At 32.6% G+C, this 14,191-nt stretch overlaps 1 protein-coding gene across 1 annotated transcript; it reads left to right on the forward strand.

The window, feature by feature from the left end:
- The first annotated feature begins 7,312 nt into the window (after positions 1-7,312).
- Positions 7,313-8,968, forward strand: LOC110653461 (probable N-acetyltransferase HLS1). Its single transcript, XM_021809114.2, has 2 exons — positions 7,313-7,715; positions 7,834-8,968. Exons 1-2 carry the CDS (start codon positions 7,542-7,544, stop codon positions 8,812-8,814), a joined length of 1,155 nt encoding a protein of 384 aa, XP_021664806.1. The 5' UTR covers positions 7,313-7,541; the 3' UTR covers positions 8,815-8,968.
- The last annotated feature ends 5,223 nt before the right edge of the window (positions 8,969-14,191 follow it).

Consider the following 14,191-nt stretch of genomic DNA (forward strand, 5'->3'; position numbering starts at 1 on the left):
CAAATTATTTTCAAATTCTTTTCCATGATCACTCCTCAAAGATGTAATGCAATATCCTTTTTCATTTTGAGTTCTTTTGCAAAAAGCTTCAAATATATCAAAGGTTTCATCTTTATGAGCAAGAAAGAAAGTCCATGTGAATCTTGAAAAATCATCAACAATTACAAATGCATAAGCCTTGCCTCCTAGACTTCTAGGTGTGATTGGGCCAAAAAGATCAAGATGTAATAATTCCAATGGTCTAGACGTAGTTACAACATTTTTTGATTTAAAAGATGATTTTGTATGCTTACCAAGTGCACAAGCTTTGCATTGAAATTCTTTTTCAAATCTTAGCTTTGGAAGTCCTCTAACAAGGTTCTTTCTAGAGAGTTTAGCAAGTGTACTCATGCTAGCATGTCCTAATTTTCTATGCCATAACCAAGCATTATCATCTGAAGTCATAAAGCATGTTTCACAATTTTCTTCAAGACTTGTTAAATCAAGTAAGTAAATATTATCTATTCTGGCACCAGTAAACATAACATTGTTTCCATGAATTTCACAATGTGTAGAAGTAAAAATTACTTTAAAACCATTATCACATAGTTGACTAACACTTAAAAGATTATACTTTAATTCTTGAACTAATGCAACATTCTCAATGCAAGGATTTTTACCAATAGTTCCACATCCAACAATTTTAGCTTTGCTTTTATCACCAAATTTCACATAACCTTCTTCTTTCAAAGTAAGAGAGGAAAACTTGCCTTTATTTCCTGTCATGTGCCTAGAGCACCACATCAATGTACCAATGTTCTGTTTCCAAAGATGCTCCTTAGGCGGACTGAAATCGCTTAATCGTTCTTAGGTACCCAAGCAACTTTGGGTCCTTGAATGTTAGTAACATTAGGTAGGGTTCCTTTAGGCACCCATACTTTCTTTGCCTTAAAGGTTCCTTTCCTAATAGGACAAGTATTAATCATATGACCTCTATGATTACAATAAAAGCATGTAATACTCGGTTGAGAAAAGGATGTAGCTTTAAAAAATTGTTTGTATTTTCCATACTTCATAAATCCATCATAACCAATTCCAGATTTTTTATTTGTGGATCTTTGATTCCCAAGAAGTATATCAAGTGTTTCTTTTCCTTTTGTAAATTTAGTTAAATCTCTTGTCAAAGATTCAACTTTTGCCTCAAGAATTCTGTTTTTCTCAAGAAGTTGTTCACACACTTCTTTTGATCTTTGTAGCTCATCATTAACTTCCTTAAATAATTTCATTTGTGATTTGTAAAATTCATTTTCCTTTGAAGCCATACTCAAGGATATATTTTCTGATTTTAAAGCACTATTTTCATGAACCAAAATTTTGCATTTCTTTTTAAAAGTTCTATATTTATCATATGTCTTCACAAATGCAAGTTCTAATTCATCAACATTAGAAAGTTCAAGATTTACCTCATTTTCACTATCTTCGATGTGTGAGCATTCACCTTTTTCTTCAATTGCCATCATACAAGTGTTTGCAGCCTCTTTGTCACTTGTTTCATCATTTGATGAAGAATCACTATCACTCCATGTTGCCGCCATTGCCTTTTTACTTTTGTCCTTTCTAAACTTATTTTTCTTCTTCAATGTAGGACATTTTGGCTTAATGTGGCCTGGTTTGTTACACTCATAACAAACTATTTCACTTGAATGATTTGGAGTCTTTGGAGCATATTTCTTTGTGAACTTCTTGTATTTGCTTCCACCTTTTCTAAATGCTCTTTTGAATCTTTTGACTATCATAGCCATATCTTCATCATCATCACTTGAAGCACTTGAATCATCACTTGAACTAGCTTTAAGAACTACACTTTTCTTTTTCTCATCTACCTTTTCGGATATGAAAGCTATGCCTTTCTTTTTCTTTTGATCACCTTCATTCTCATCTTTCTTATAAATCATCTCATGTGCAATGAGAGAACCAATTAGCTCATCATAGGTGTATTTTCTGAAATCCTTGGTGTCTTGAATAACAGTAGTCTTAGCTTCCCACGTCTTTGGAAGAGACCTCAGAATTTTCTTTACAAGCTCTTGTTCCTCAAATCTCTTTCCAAGAGCTTTAAGTAGATTTACAAGGTCTGTAAATCTGGTACTCATTTCAGCAATAGTTTCACCAGGTTTCATCTCAAATAATTCATAATCACGGATGAGGAGGTTTGCCTTTGACTCTTTCACCACATCAGTTCCTTCATATGTGACTTCTAGTTTGTCCCATATCTCTTTTGCAGTTTGACATCTTGAAACACGATTATACTCATTAATATCAAGAGCACAATGAAGAATATTAATAGCCTTGGCATTTGTAGAAATTTTCTTCCAATCATTATCATCAATTTCAACTTCAGCTTTAGGAATTTGTACAGTTCCTTCACTGGTTTTATAAGGAATATAAGGACCATCTTTAACTATTCTCCAAGCATCAATGTCAACAGATTGTATAAAGTTTCTCATTCTAGTTTTCCAAAAGGAATAATTTGTGCCATTAAAAAGTGGTGGTCTAGTGATGGAATAACCTTCAGCTAAGGGGGCAGGTATACCAGCAGAATTTCTAGATGAACTAGCCATGTGTGTGGATCACTCTAAGGGGTTTAATCCTCAAGCAAGAGAGACAAGCTCTGATACCAAATTGATGTCCCAAAATATGTCCAAGAGGGGGGTGAATTGGACTTTAAAAAACAATTTTCGATTCTTGCTCAAAACCTTTGAAAATTGCAGCTAGGTTCAACTAAATTGACTAATGTGAAAAATGAACAATATAGCTCTATTGACAAGTTAACTCAAGGTTAAGCTATATGCAATCAGTATACTGATATAACAGACTATATTAGCATTCAGTAAATATATCAGTAATCTGGATAAATTTTTAACACAAAGAACGAGCGTAATACCAGATATACTAACTGACAGCAGATTAAACAACAAGCAGATTATATCAGATATCAGCAGATTTAGCAGTAAACTGTTTTTCTCAGATAGCAGAAAAATCAACAGCATATGATATCATTTTTCATATCAGCAAAAGCATATTAATCATAAAGCTAAATTGCATAAATGTAAAGAGCAAGGGTTGAGAAAATGAACACTGAAATTTTTATAGTGGTTCGGCTTTAACTAGCCTACATCCACTCTCTCAAAGATCCCACTTTGAGTCTTCACTTCACTATTCTTCTCTTTTAAAGGCAAGAGACAAAAGCCCTTTACAAATCTTCTCACCAAAGCTTTTACAAGTAGCTTCACACTTCTACCAAGTGTTATCCCAAACACTTTTCACAACCAAGCTTCAATAGGTGCTTGAATGACCTCTTATAAATGATAATAATGTGTTTAAGACTCACTCTCACTCAATACAACAGAATCTATAAAGAAAAGTTGAGTAAATAAGCCAATGAAGAGCAATAAATCACTTTGAGCACTTTGAATGAAAGCTTTTATGATTTTGAACAGTAGAGGGACTTTCATTAAGTGCAAAATGGCCAAAGGAAGGTGTATTTATAGCTTTGGAACGATTTTTACCGTGCGTAACTCATTTGAACGTTACAGATACGAATTTCAAGAAAATAGCCGTTATTTTGTCGTTTTCTGCGATGTTGTGCAGAGTTGAAACAGTTAGCATACTTGAGAAAATAGCGAACCAGTTAGCATACTAAAATAAGTAGCAAACCAGTTAGCATACCAGGAAAACTTTTCTGCATAACTTTCAAAACTATAAAACTTTACACCAAATCATAGTCAAACATTTTTTAGGCCAATAAAGATATTTAACACGAAAATCTTTTGAGGGATTGAAAATAAGCATCATTGACTTTTACTCCTCAATTCTTTTCACAACCAATTCTAGAAATTAAAACTAACTTCTATACTAGATGTACCTTCAAATCTGATTTTTCAATGCAGCCTTGAAAGGTAACCTTTTCTTCTTTTATCTCCTTTGATTCGTCATGTGTTATCTTTAGAATGTCATCCTTTCTTCAAGAGCACGAATCCATCATGAAATCCTTAGTCTTTTTCACAACACTTAAAACAATGTTAGTTTGATTCTAGTTGAGTTTTGGTATCATCAAAATCTATGCTCCTTTGAGCTTATGGGGTCAACATTAGCAATGTGAGAATTCGAATTTGACTCTACTATACAAATAATGTATTTTTAGCTATTAAATCAAGTTAAATTATCCCATCATTATATTTAAAGAGTAGATTTGCCTAGTTAAAGAAATTTACTTTAACATTAACATAATTAACTCTGGCAATTTATATATATATGATCAACATTCAACTAATCGATTACAGAGTGAATAGGTTAGAGACAATAGATTTGCGCTTAGTAGATAAGTTAGAACTAGAATGAATAATAAACCAAACGGGAGACCCCACCCAATACGAGAACTCCAAATACATTAAGGTATTCATCGCCTCCCCCAACCCAAAAAGCCAATGGGTCCCCCCTTAAAAAATGGACACACATTATAAGTGTCCCTCTAAAGTATCCATCTAAAAAGGCCGTAGACAGCATAACGCATGTAAAGAAAGACACAAAGAAGACAGATTGCTGTACACTTCTTGGAGGAGCACTTTGTAGAGGATTAAATCATGAGGGATGGGACCAACAATTTTTCAAATGGGCTAAGATCCTCACGTCTTTGGGTTTTAGTGGGTGGGACCACAGGAGGATAATTTTTCTGGGTTTGGTTTAGTGAACTTTTCCACGCGTGTAAACGTTGCAATTGGCCAATGGGAGCATGTGCGGAGTACGTGTCTTTTTCTTGTAATAATGGGTGGTCTGATGATGATTATTATGATTAATGAAGAAAATAAAAAGTAAAGTAGTTGGAATCATCCGATAGAGTATGTTAAAATCCCAAAAAGAATAATTAAAAGAAAGAGAAGAATAGCGATGGTCACGTTTTCGTGGGTGTTATTGGGAGTGTGATCGTGCTCTGCGATATTGGAGTTTCTGTTTTAATGTGCTTTTTTTTCTCTTTGTTTTTTAATGGATTCATATTTTGGATAACCAATCTTCTGATGAATTGCGCGTGCACTTTACAATTTTCATATCTATGTTTTTGTTCATTCACTATGCATGATGGAACAATTTTTAGAAGCATGATGGAACAATTAATGACCACCAATTTTTTATTTTTATCATGAATATTGTCATCTTTTTATCTCAAAGTTGGGAAGTGGATTGATGAGATGATAAATTTTGATTTGATTTATTTTTTTAATATAATTTTTTATTTAAATTAATTTTATAATTCATTTTAATTAACATAAAGTTAATTTCAAATAATATAAATTTAAATAATTCATATAATTAAGAATTTAATTGAGAGTTAACTTAATTACTTGCATGCTCCAATCTAAAGCTTACCTTTATTAGGTTAATTAAATCAATTAGAATTTAAAAAATAATAATTATTATTTGACCTTTACAATAATTGGTTGGATAATCCAAATCAACACACAATAAAAAATAACTCAATTCGAATTTTCATCTTTTTTCCATAAAATAGAATATTTTATTTGATTTTCTTATTTTTTTTATTTTTCATTTATTTTATTTTTTATTGAGAAAATTTTCTTTTGTTTGTTTTATTTTGAGATCATTTAATATTTAAAGAATGAATTGACTATAGCATTTATTTAGATTATATAATTAAATAAATTTATTAAAATTTCTCTAATATAATAAAATATTGAATTTTTAAAAATCTAAAATAATAATTATGATGATCATGTCCACTTAACAGAAATGTAAAGTTTAATCAATGAATTTTAATGATAAAAAAATATCATAGTCTCATGACCGAGTTAAATGGTGATAATATTAGTGATATAAATGCAAATTTTACTATGATATTTTAAATTTAAAAATTAATTTAGTTATATGAATATTTATAAATGAAATATATTTTTAAAAAAATGTTCTTCACGCGCATAGGGCATGCACGTATGGCTAGAAGGGAAGCAATGATCATTAATATTTGTTTAATTATCTTAACTAGGAGAAAGCGAGGAATAGATGGCCACTTTAGAATCTAATTTAAGTGTCTAAAAGGGGGATGGACCACTATTGCCCACACACATCAAACACGATACAAAGAAACAAATCATGGACAAAATAGTGCAAAATAAAACAAATTAAATAAAATAAATAAAATACTTGAGTGTGAACAGAAAGGGATCTTCTCCCTCACTTCTCCCCCTCATCACTAAAACCTGCAATAGAACTAACAAATTAATTAGTTAATCAATCCCTGCACTTAATTAATTGATTTGTCTTTATATGCCTACTAAGTGTATGCGTGCTACCATGCACTATACCGTGTACACGCATCTAGCTGCTTGGTTGCCTACTCCCTAGGCCAACCACTTCTTCCACAACTAATAAGACTTGATGTTCGTTTCAAATAATTAATAAATAAATGGATATCCCCTTCCTTTGTTAGTTAACAATATACCTAATCTCCACCACCAGATTCCCAGATATTTATGCCTTATCGACTGTAGCCCTACTTGTAAATGAGACTAACGGGGTGCGTGGATAATTTTTCTGTTAATCTTTAAAACAAGCCATTAATGTATAGAGTGCAGAGACCCTCATAGGTTTTGAGAATCGATTGTTTTAATTTGTTAAAATGTTATGCTTAAGTAGGGCAGTAGGTGTTAAATTATTTATAGGCAATGTCAGGCTAATTAAGTATGTAATAAATGGATCGAGTTTGAAATATATTAACGTGTAATTTGAGCAATGTGAAAGGAAGGGATCCAAAAGTTCAAAGTTTACCTTTGCTTGCGGTGTGCGTGAGTGTATATGCATCTTGCCTAGTTTTCACATCAAATTCTGAATGTTTGAGTTTGTAGAATATATAGAAATAAAAACCATTAAAATCGCCATAATTTTAACAGTTATCTATTCTTATTTCTGTTCTACTAAATAAAGGGAGGGAATTGTTAAAAAAATTTTCGTATATATTTAATTTTAATTAGAGACTGATTTAATTATTGTTGAGCTCATTGATAAAAATATTAATCTAAGATAATTATTATAGGGTAATAAGCGAATGGAGATTGGCCAGCGATATACACATTCTTAGGCGTGCACCGTGGCGTGAGGATGAGGTTATCCTAACGTGGATTGGCTTAATTTAACAATGGCAAAAGCAAAGGACAAAAGGCACATCTTATTATTAACCACCTTTTGCCTAGTATTATTGTTGAAGCCTAGCTGCTATAAGGTTGATGTTGATTATTCACAAGGAACATTCCACATTTCCTACCCATTGAATATATAAATAATGCTCAGTATGAATTTTTTCAAGCCAAAAAGTTCTAGAGTGATAGTACACAAACAACTTATAGTTGCTGCTCATTCCCTCTCATCAGCTCCTTTTTCTAATGAAAATTGAACCTCGTTTTGTCTTTGTCTCTCCTCTCCAGTAGCCGCATCTTTCCTATTTATATACGGTGCAAGGTTATTGACTCACTGCATGCATATTTATATATGAAAGAATGGGATATAAAGAGCTTATGATAAGAAGCTACGACATGCAAAAGGATAGAGCTCGAGTAGAAGATCTTGAGAGAAGATGTGAGGTAGGCCCAACTGAAAGAGCGGTTCTCTTCACAGATACTATGGGTGACCCAATCTGTAGAATCAGAAATAGTCCGATGTATAAGATGCTGGTACCACCATATTCTCATTCCTTTATTTCATGTTCTCCCCAAGTAATTTGTTGTTTTCTTATTTCATCTATTAATTGCTTTTGTAGCCAAGTTAAATAATTTTGGTGAATTTTGTTAGGTAGCAAAGTTGGGAGACGAACTGGTTGGTGTCATTCAAGGCTCTATAAAGCTTGTAGCCCTTCATCATAACCCTCATAATGATCTTGCGAAGCTGGGCTACATCTTAGGCTTGAGAGTAGCGCCCTCTCATCGGCGAAAAGGGATTGGATTGAGGCTAGTACTCAAACTAGAAGAATGGCTCATTGCAAATGATGTTGATTATGCGTACATGGCGACAGAGAAAGACAATGAAGCTTCGGTTGAGCTCTTCATGAACAAACTCAATTATGTCAAGTTCTTGACACCAGCTATTCTAGTAAATCCAGTTAATTATAGAACATTACCTATATCATCAAGCATTGAGGTAGCAAAGGTCCAGCCTGAAAAAGCTGAGCTACTATATCGCAAATTCATGACTTCAACTGAGCTCTTTCCCGACGACATAGGCAATATACTAACTAATAAGTTAAGCTTGGGGACTTGGGCGGCTTATCCTAGAGGTGAATCATGGGGTGATTTTGGTTCGGATGGAAAATTTCCAAGCAATTGGGCTGTTCTTAGTGTATGGAACAGTGGAGAACTGTTCAAGCTCAGGCTAGGGAAAGCACCCTTACCTTGCTTATTATACACAAAGAGCTCCAGGCTGATTGGTAAAATGTTTCCTTGCTTTAAACTGCCAACAATACCTGATTTTTTTCAGCCATTTGGATTCTACTTCATGTATGGAGTGCACCATGAAGGACCCTCATCGGGAAAGCTGGTTCGTGCCTTGTGCAAATTTGTTCACAACATGGCTAAAAGGAACAAGGATTGTAAAGTTGTTGTAACAGAAGTTGGAGGTAGCGACATCCTAAGGCTTCACATCCCACACTGGAAATCACTCTCTTGTCCAGAAGATTTGTGGTGCATAAAGGCCTTGAAAAATGAGGAGAAGATCTTTGATGAATTGACAAAAACCCCACCAACAACATCTCTTTTTGTAGACCCAAGAGAGGTTTGAACAAGAAATTAAAATATCCCTGACCTTACGCCTTCCTGCTTCAGGCCAAACCCCACTTCATGTATTGTTAGATAAGTCCATCCATCTCTCTTTGTGGGGGCTTTCCTCTTGTTCCTTTCACATCGGTGACACAAAATCTCAAAAGATTTCCTTAGTTAGGTGCCACCCTCTTTGTCCTTCTTCTCAACTCCAATTTCGCAACCTCATGATCTTGACTAATCAAGAAGCTCGGTGGTCCATCTTTGTCTCTTTCCCTTTGGGTAAAAATGTCCCAATGGACCATCCCCTTCCTTAATTTGTCGCCTCTGCATATAGCTGAGCTCTTTAACATGCACGCCAATGCAAGAAATTCAAATATCTTCCTTGAAATATATATATATATATATATATATATATATATATATATTGAAGGAAAAAAGAAAGTGCCTCTAGGATAGATAGATTAGGCCAATCGTTGATGTTTTTTCCAAAAGATTAGCAATCATGATTCGGCGGATTTCCATTGGTTTGTAGCATTAAAGCATATTATACAGTTGGGAAGATGTCAGCTTCATTATCCAAATGCGGAATCCTACATCTTGAATAACCCTAGTTCATTGGGATAAAATAAAGTTGGTTAGGGTTTCAAGTCACTATTCCATGTTTAGGTAAAGCAACGCAAGAGTTAGGCATCTAAGCTCTCCTGCCAAGGACGGAAGGCTTATTTTTGTTTAAGCACATCTATAATATCTAATATATGCACGATTAGTACTGTGATAAAGATGGCTCTTATTAAAGATACCATCTTACCCATCTCGATCATTGGTTAAAATGAAAGTTAGATAGTTGCCGAGGACCAATCAGAAAGCAATCATCCAACTATGGACTTTGGTTTTCTTGAAAGAGGCTTTTGTCCTCTCCTTGATGGAAAATTTGTGCAGTGGGTGGAAGAGCACGTCTTTAACCAGTGGGGTGAAGTAATGGACTAAATGACTTTTTGTTTTTTAAAGGACTAAATGACTTATAGGAGGATTTTAATCAATTGATAATGCCAATACAACACTTGCATGCCATTCTGCTACATTGACAATTGATTATATGTTTCAATACCACACAAATAGGTAGGAGCACTATACCAGTACTAGCTTTCTCATTCCACATGGTCACTCGATCCCCAGAATGATTTTGGTTTTAGCTAATCATCTCGAAAGTATGAGATTTTGGAAGAGTGGGCTTTTATACAATTCATATTGCTATTTCACAAGTTCACTTGACCATTAGCCTCTCAATATTCATTTATTTTGTCACGTAAAATTATTTTGCCACAGATTAAATAAATAATATAAAAAACAAGAGATTAAGAAAAATAAAAGAAAGGTACGTAATCATTAAAAAAATATAATGATGCATTTCTTTTGTGCGGACTTAAAATATTAATACTCCATCAAACCCATAATTAAGTATACCACATTATAATTAAAAATTCATGTTAATATAATATATTATTTGAACTAAATTTACTTAAAATATTGATCAATATAGAACATATAACCATTAAAATTATGAATAATAGAAGATAAAAACAAACATATTTACTAAATTGTATTTTTCTTAAATTTATTTAATGATTATTGATGAGATTCGATTTCAAAACCTCGTAATTTTAGAGATCATCGAATTGTCACTCTCACTATTTTAAAAAATTTTATACAATAAATACATGTAAAAAGTTATATAAATTTATAATTTTAAAATAAATATATTTTTCAATAAAATAATTAAATTATAGTCTATGTATTAAGTGAAATTCGACTAGTTAATTTTAGGATTGAGATGAAAGAATGATTAAAAGTACACAGTTATATAATAATAATAATAATAATAATAATAATAATAATAATAATAATAATAATAATAAAAGATAGGATTATTTTTATTAGGTCAATTTACTAAAAAAATCTTTTTTTTAAAAAATTTTTTCAATTCTAGTTAAATTTTTTAATATTATCAATTTTGTTGGACCTAGGGGTCTTAATCCATATTTTGATAATAATAAACAATTAGTGTACTACTAATTTACCTTGAAAGTGTTTGTATTAAGATTGTAGGTCCCAAGTTTAAAATTGAGAAATTGCTTCCAATCAAGATTGAAAGAGAGCAAGAAGTGAAAGCAAAGGTTAAGAAAACACTACAATGTAAAATTTTCTTTTATCTTGTGAATCTCAATTGATTGATTATGTTAGCTTAAGTCTAGGTTTCTTTAAAATTTTTAGTATATTTATTTCTAACTTTTTCTTGACCAAGGAGAAATAAAATGAAATTTTCACTTTTGAGAAATACAAATTTATTTTTGAAAGTGTTTTCATTGAAAAGTTTATCAAATTAACTTTCCAACGGTTTAAACAGATCGAAAATATGAGTTCGGGCCAAAAAGTTATGAGTTTTTAAAACCTAAGTGCTCTTTTATATCTTTTTATCTAGAGAGCACTTCAGTAGTCAAAGTTCACTCTTTAAATGATTGTTTTTGAGTTTTCAAAGTCTAAGTACCTTTTTTATCCAGAGAGCACTTTGACAACCGAAGTTAGGAACTTCGGCGACCAAAGTTCACTTATTAAATAATGTCTTTTCCATGATCACTCCTCAAAGATATAATGCAATATCCTTTTTCATTTTGAGTTCTTTTGCAAAAAGCTTCAAATATATCAAAGGTTTCATCTTTATGAGCAAGAAAAAAAGTCCATGTGAATCTTGTAAAATCATCAACAATCACAAATGCATATGCCTTTCCTCCTAGACTTTTAGGTGTGATTGGACCAAAAAGATCAAGATGTAATAATTCCAATGGTCTAGACGTAGTTACAACATTTTTGGATTTAAAAGATGATTTTGTATGCTTACCAAGTGCACAAGCTTTGTATTAAAATTCTTTTTCAAATCTTAGCTTTGGAAGTCCTCTAACAAGGTTCCTTCTAGAAAGTTTAGCAAGTGTACTCATGCTAGCATGTCCTAATTTTCTATGCCATAACCATGCATTATCATCTGAAGTCATAAAGCATGTTTCACAATTTTCTTCAAGACTTGTTAAATCAAGTAGGTAAATATTATCTATTCTAGCATCAGCAAACATAACATTATTTCCATGAATCTCACAATGTGAAGAAGTAAAAACGACTTTAAAACCATTATCGCATAATTGACTAACACTTAAAAGATTATACTTTAATCCTTGTACTAATGCAACATTCTCAATGCAAGGATTTTTACCAATAGTTCCATATCCAATAATTTTAGCTTTACTTTTATCACCAAATTTGACATAACCTTCTTCTTTCAAAGTAAGAGAGGAAAACTTGCCTTTATTTCCTGTCATATGCCTAGAGCAGCCACTGTCAATGTACCAATGTTCTGTTTCCAGCATACTCCTTAGGCAGACCTGAAATCAGTTAACTGTTTTTAGGTACCCAAGCAACTTTGGGTCCTTGAATATTAGTAACATTATGTAGGGTTCCTTTAGGCACCCATACTTTCTTTGCCTTAAAGGTTCCTTTCCTAATAGGACAAGCATTAATCATATGACCTTTATGATTGCAATAAAAGCATGTAATACTTGGTTGAGAAAAGGATGTAGCTTTAACAAAAAAATTGTTTGTATTTTCCATACTTCATAAATCCATCATAACCAATTCCAGATTTTTCATTTGTGGGTCTTTGATTCCCAAGAAGTATATCAAGTGTTTCTTTTCCTTTTGTAAATTTAGTTAAGTTTCTTGTCAAAGATTCAACTTTTTCCTCAAGAATTCTGTTTTTCTCAAGAAGTTGTTCACACACTTCTTTTGATCTTTGAAGCTCATCATTAACTTCCTTAAATAATTTCATTTGAGATTTGTAAAATTCATTTTCCTTTGAAGCCATACTCAAGGAAATATTTTCTGATCTTAAAGCACAATTTTCATGAACTAAAATTTTGCATTTCTTTTTAAAAGTTCTATATTTATCATATGTCTTCACAAATGCAAGTTCTAATTCATCAACATTAGAAAGTTCAAATTTTACCTCATTTTCACTATCGTCGATGTGTGAGCTTTCACCTTTTTCTTCAATTGCCATCATGCAAGTATTTGCAGCCTCTTTGTCACTTGTTTCATCATTTGATGAAGAGTCACTATCACTCCATGTTGCCGCCATTGCCTTTTTGCTTTTGTCCTTTCTAAACTTGTTTTTCTTCTTCAATGTAGGACACTTTGGCTTAATGTGGCCTGGTTTGTTACACTCATAACAAACTATTTCACTTGAATGATTTGGAGTCTTTGGAGCATATTTCTTTGTGAACTTCTTGTATTTGCTTCCACCTTTTCTAAATGCTCTTTTGAATCTTTTGACTATCATAGCCATATCTTCATCATCATCACTTGAAGCACTTGAATCATCACTTAAACTAGCTTTAAGAGCAACATTTTTCTTTTTCTCATCTACTTTTTTGGATATGAAAGCTATCCCTTTCTTTTTCTTTTGATCACCTTCATTCTCGTCTTTCTTATAAATCATCTCATGTGCAATGAGAGAACCAATTAGCTCATCATAGGTGTATTTTCTGAAATCCTTAGTGTCTTGAATAACAGTAGTTTTTGCTTCCCATGTCTTTGGAAGAGACCTCAAAATTTTCTTTACAAGTTCTTGTTCTTCAAATCTCTTTCCAAGAGCTTTAAGTAGATTTACAAGGTCTGTAAATCTGGTACTCATCTCAGCAATAGTTTCACCAGGTTTCATCTCAAACAACTCATAATCACGGATGAGGAGGTTTGCCTTTGACTCTTTCACCACATCAGTTCCTTCATATGTGACTTCTAGTTTGTCCCATATTTCTTTTGCAGTTTGACATCCTGAAATACGATTATACTCATTAATATCAAGAGCACAATGAAGAATGTTAATAGCCTTGGCATTTGTAGAAATTTTCTTCCAATCATTATCATCAAATTCAACTTCAGCTTTAGGAATTTGTACCGTTCCTTCACTGGTTTTATAAGGAATATAAGGACCATCTTTAATTATTCTCCAAGCATCAATGTCAACAGATTGTATAAAGTTTCTCATTCTAGTTTTCCAAAAAGAATCATTTGTGCCATTAAAAAGTGGTGGTCTAGTGATGGAATAACCTTCAGCTAAGGGGGCAGGTATACCAGCAGAATTTCTAGATGAACTAGCCATGTGTATGGATCACTCTAAGGGGTTTAATCCTCAAGCAAGAGAGACAAGCTCTGATACCAAATTGATGTCCCAAAATATGTCCAAGAGGGGGGTGAATTGGACTTTAAAAACAATTTTCGGTTCTTGCTCAAAACCTTTGAAAATTGCAGCTAGGTTCAACTTAATTGACTAATGTAAAATATGAACAATA

The sequence above is a fragment of the Hevea brasiliensis genome, chromosome 16 (genome assembly GCF_030052815.1).
Source record: "Hevea brasiliensis isolate MT/VB/25A 57/8 chromosome 16, ASM3005281v1, whole genome shotgun sequence".
Taxonomy (NCBI): domain Eukaryota; kingdom Viridiplantae; phylum Streptophyta; class Magnoliopsida; order Malpighiales; family Euphorbiaceae; genus Hevea; species Hevea brasiliensis.

Excerpts from the sequence above, each read along its gene's own strand:
- LOC110653461 (XM_021809114.2), top strand. The coding sequence starts at position 7,542 with ATGGGATATAAAGAGCTTATGATAAGAAGCTACGACATGCAAAAGGAT. Across the intron at positions 7,716-7,833 it reads GTCCGATGTATAAGATGCTG|GTAGCAAAGTTGGGAGACGA; the intron begins GTACCACCATAT and ends GAATTTTGTTAG.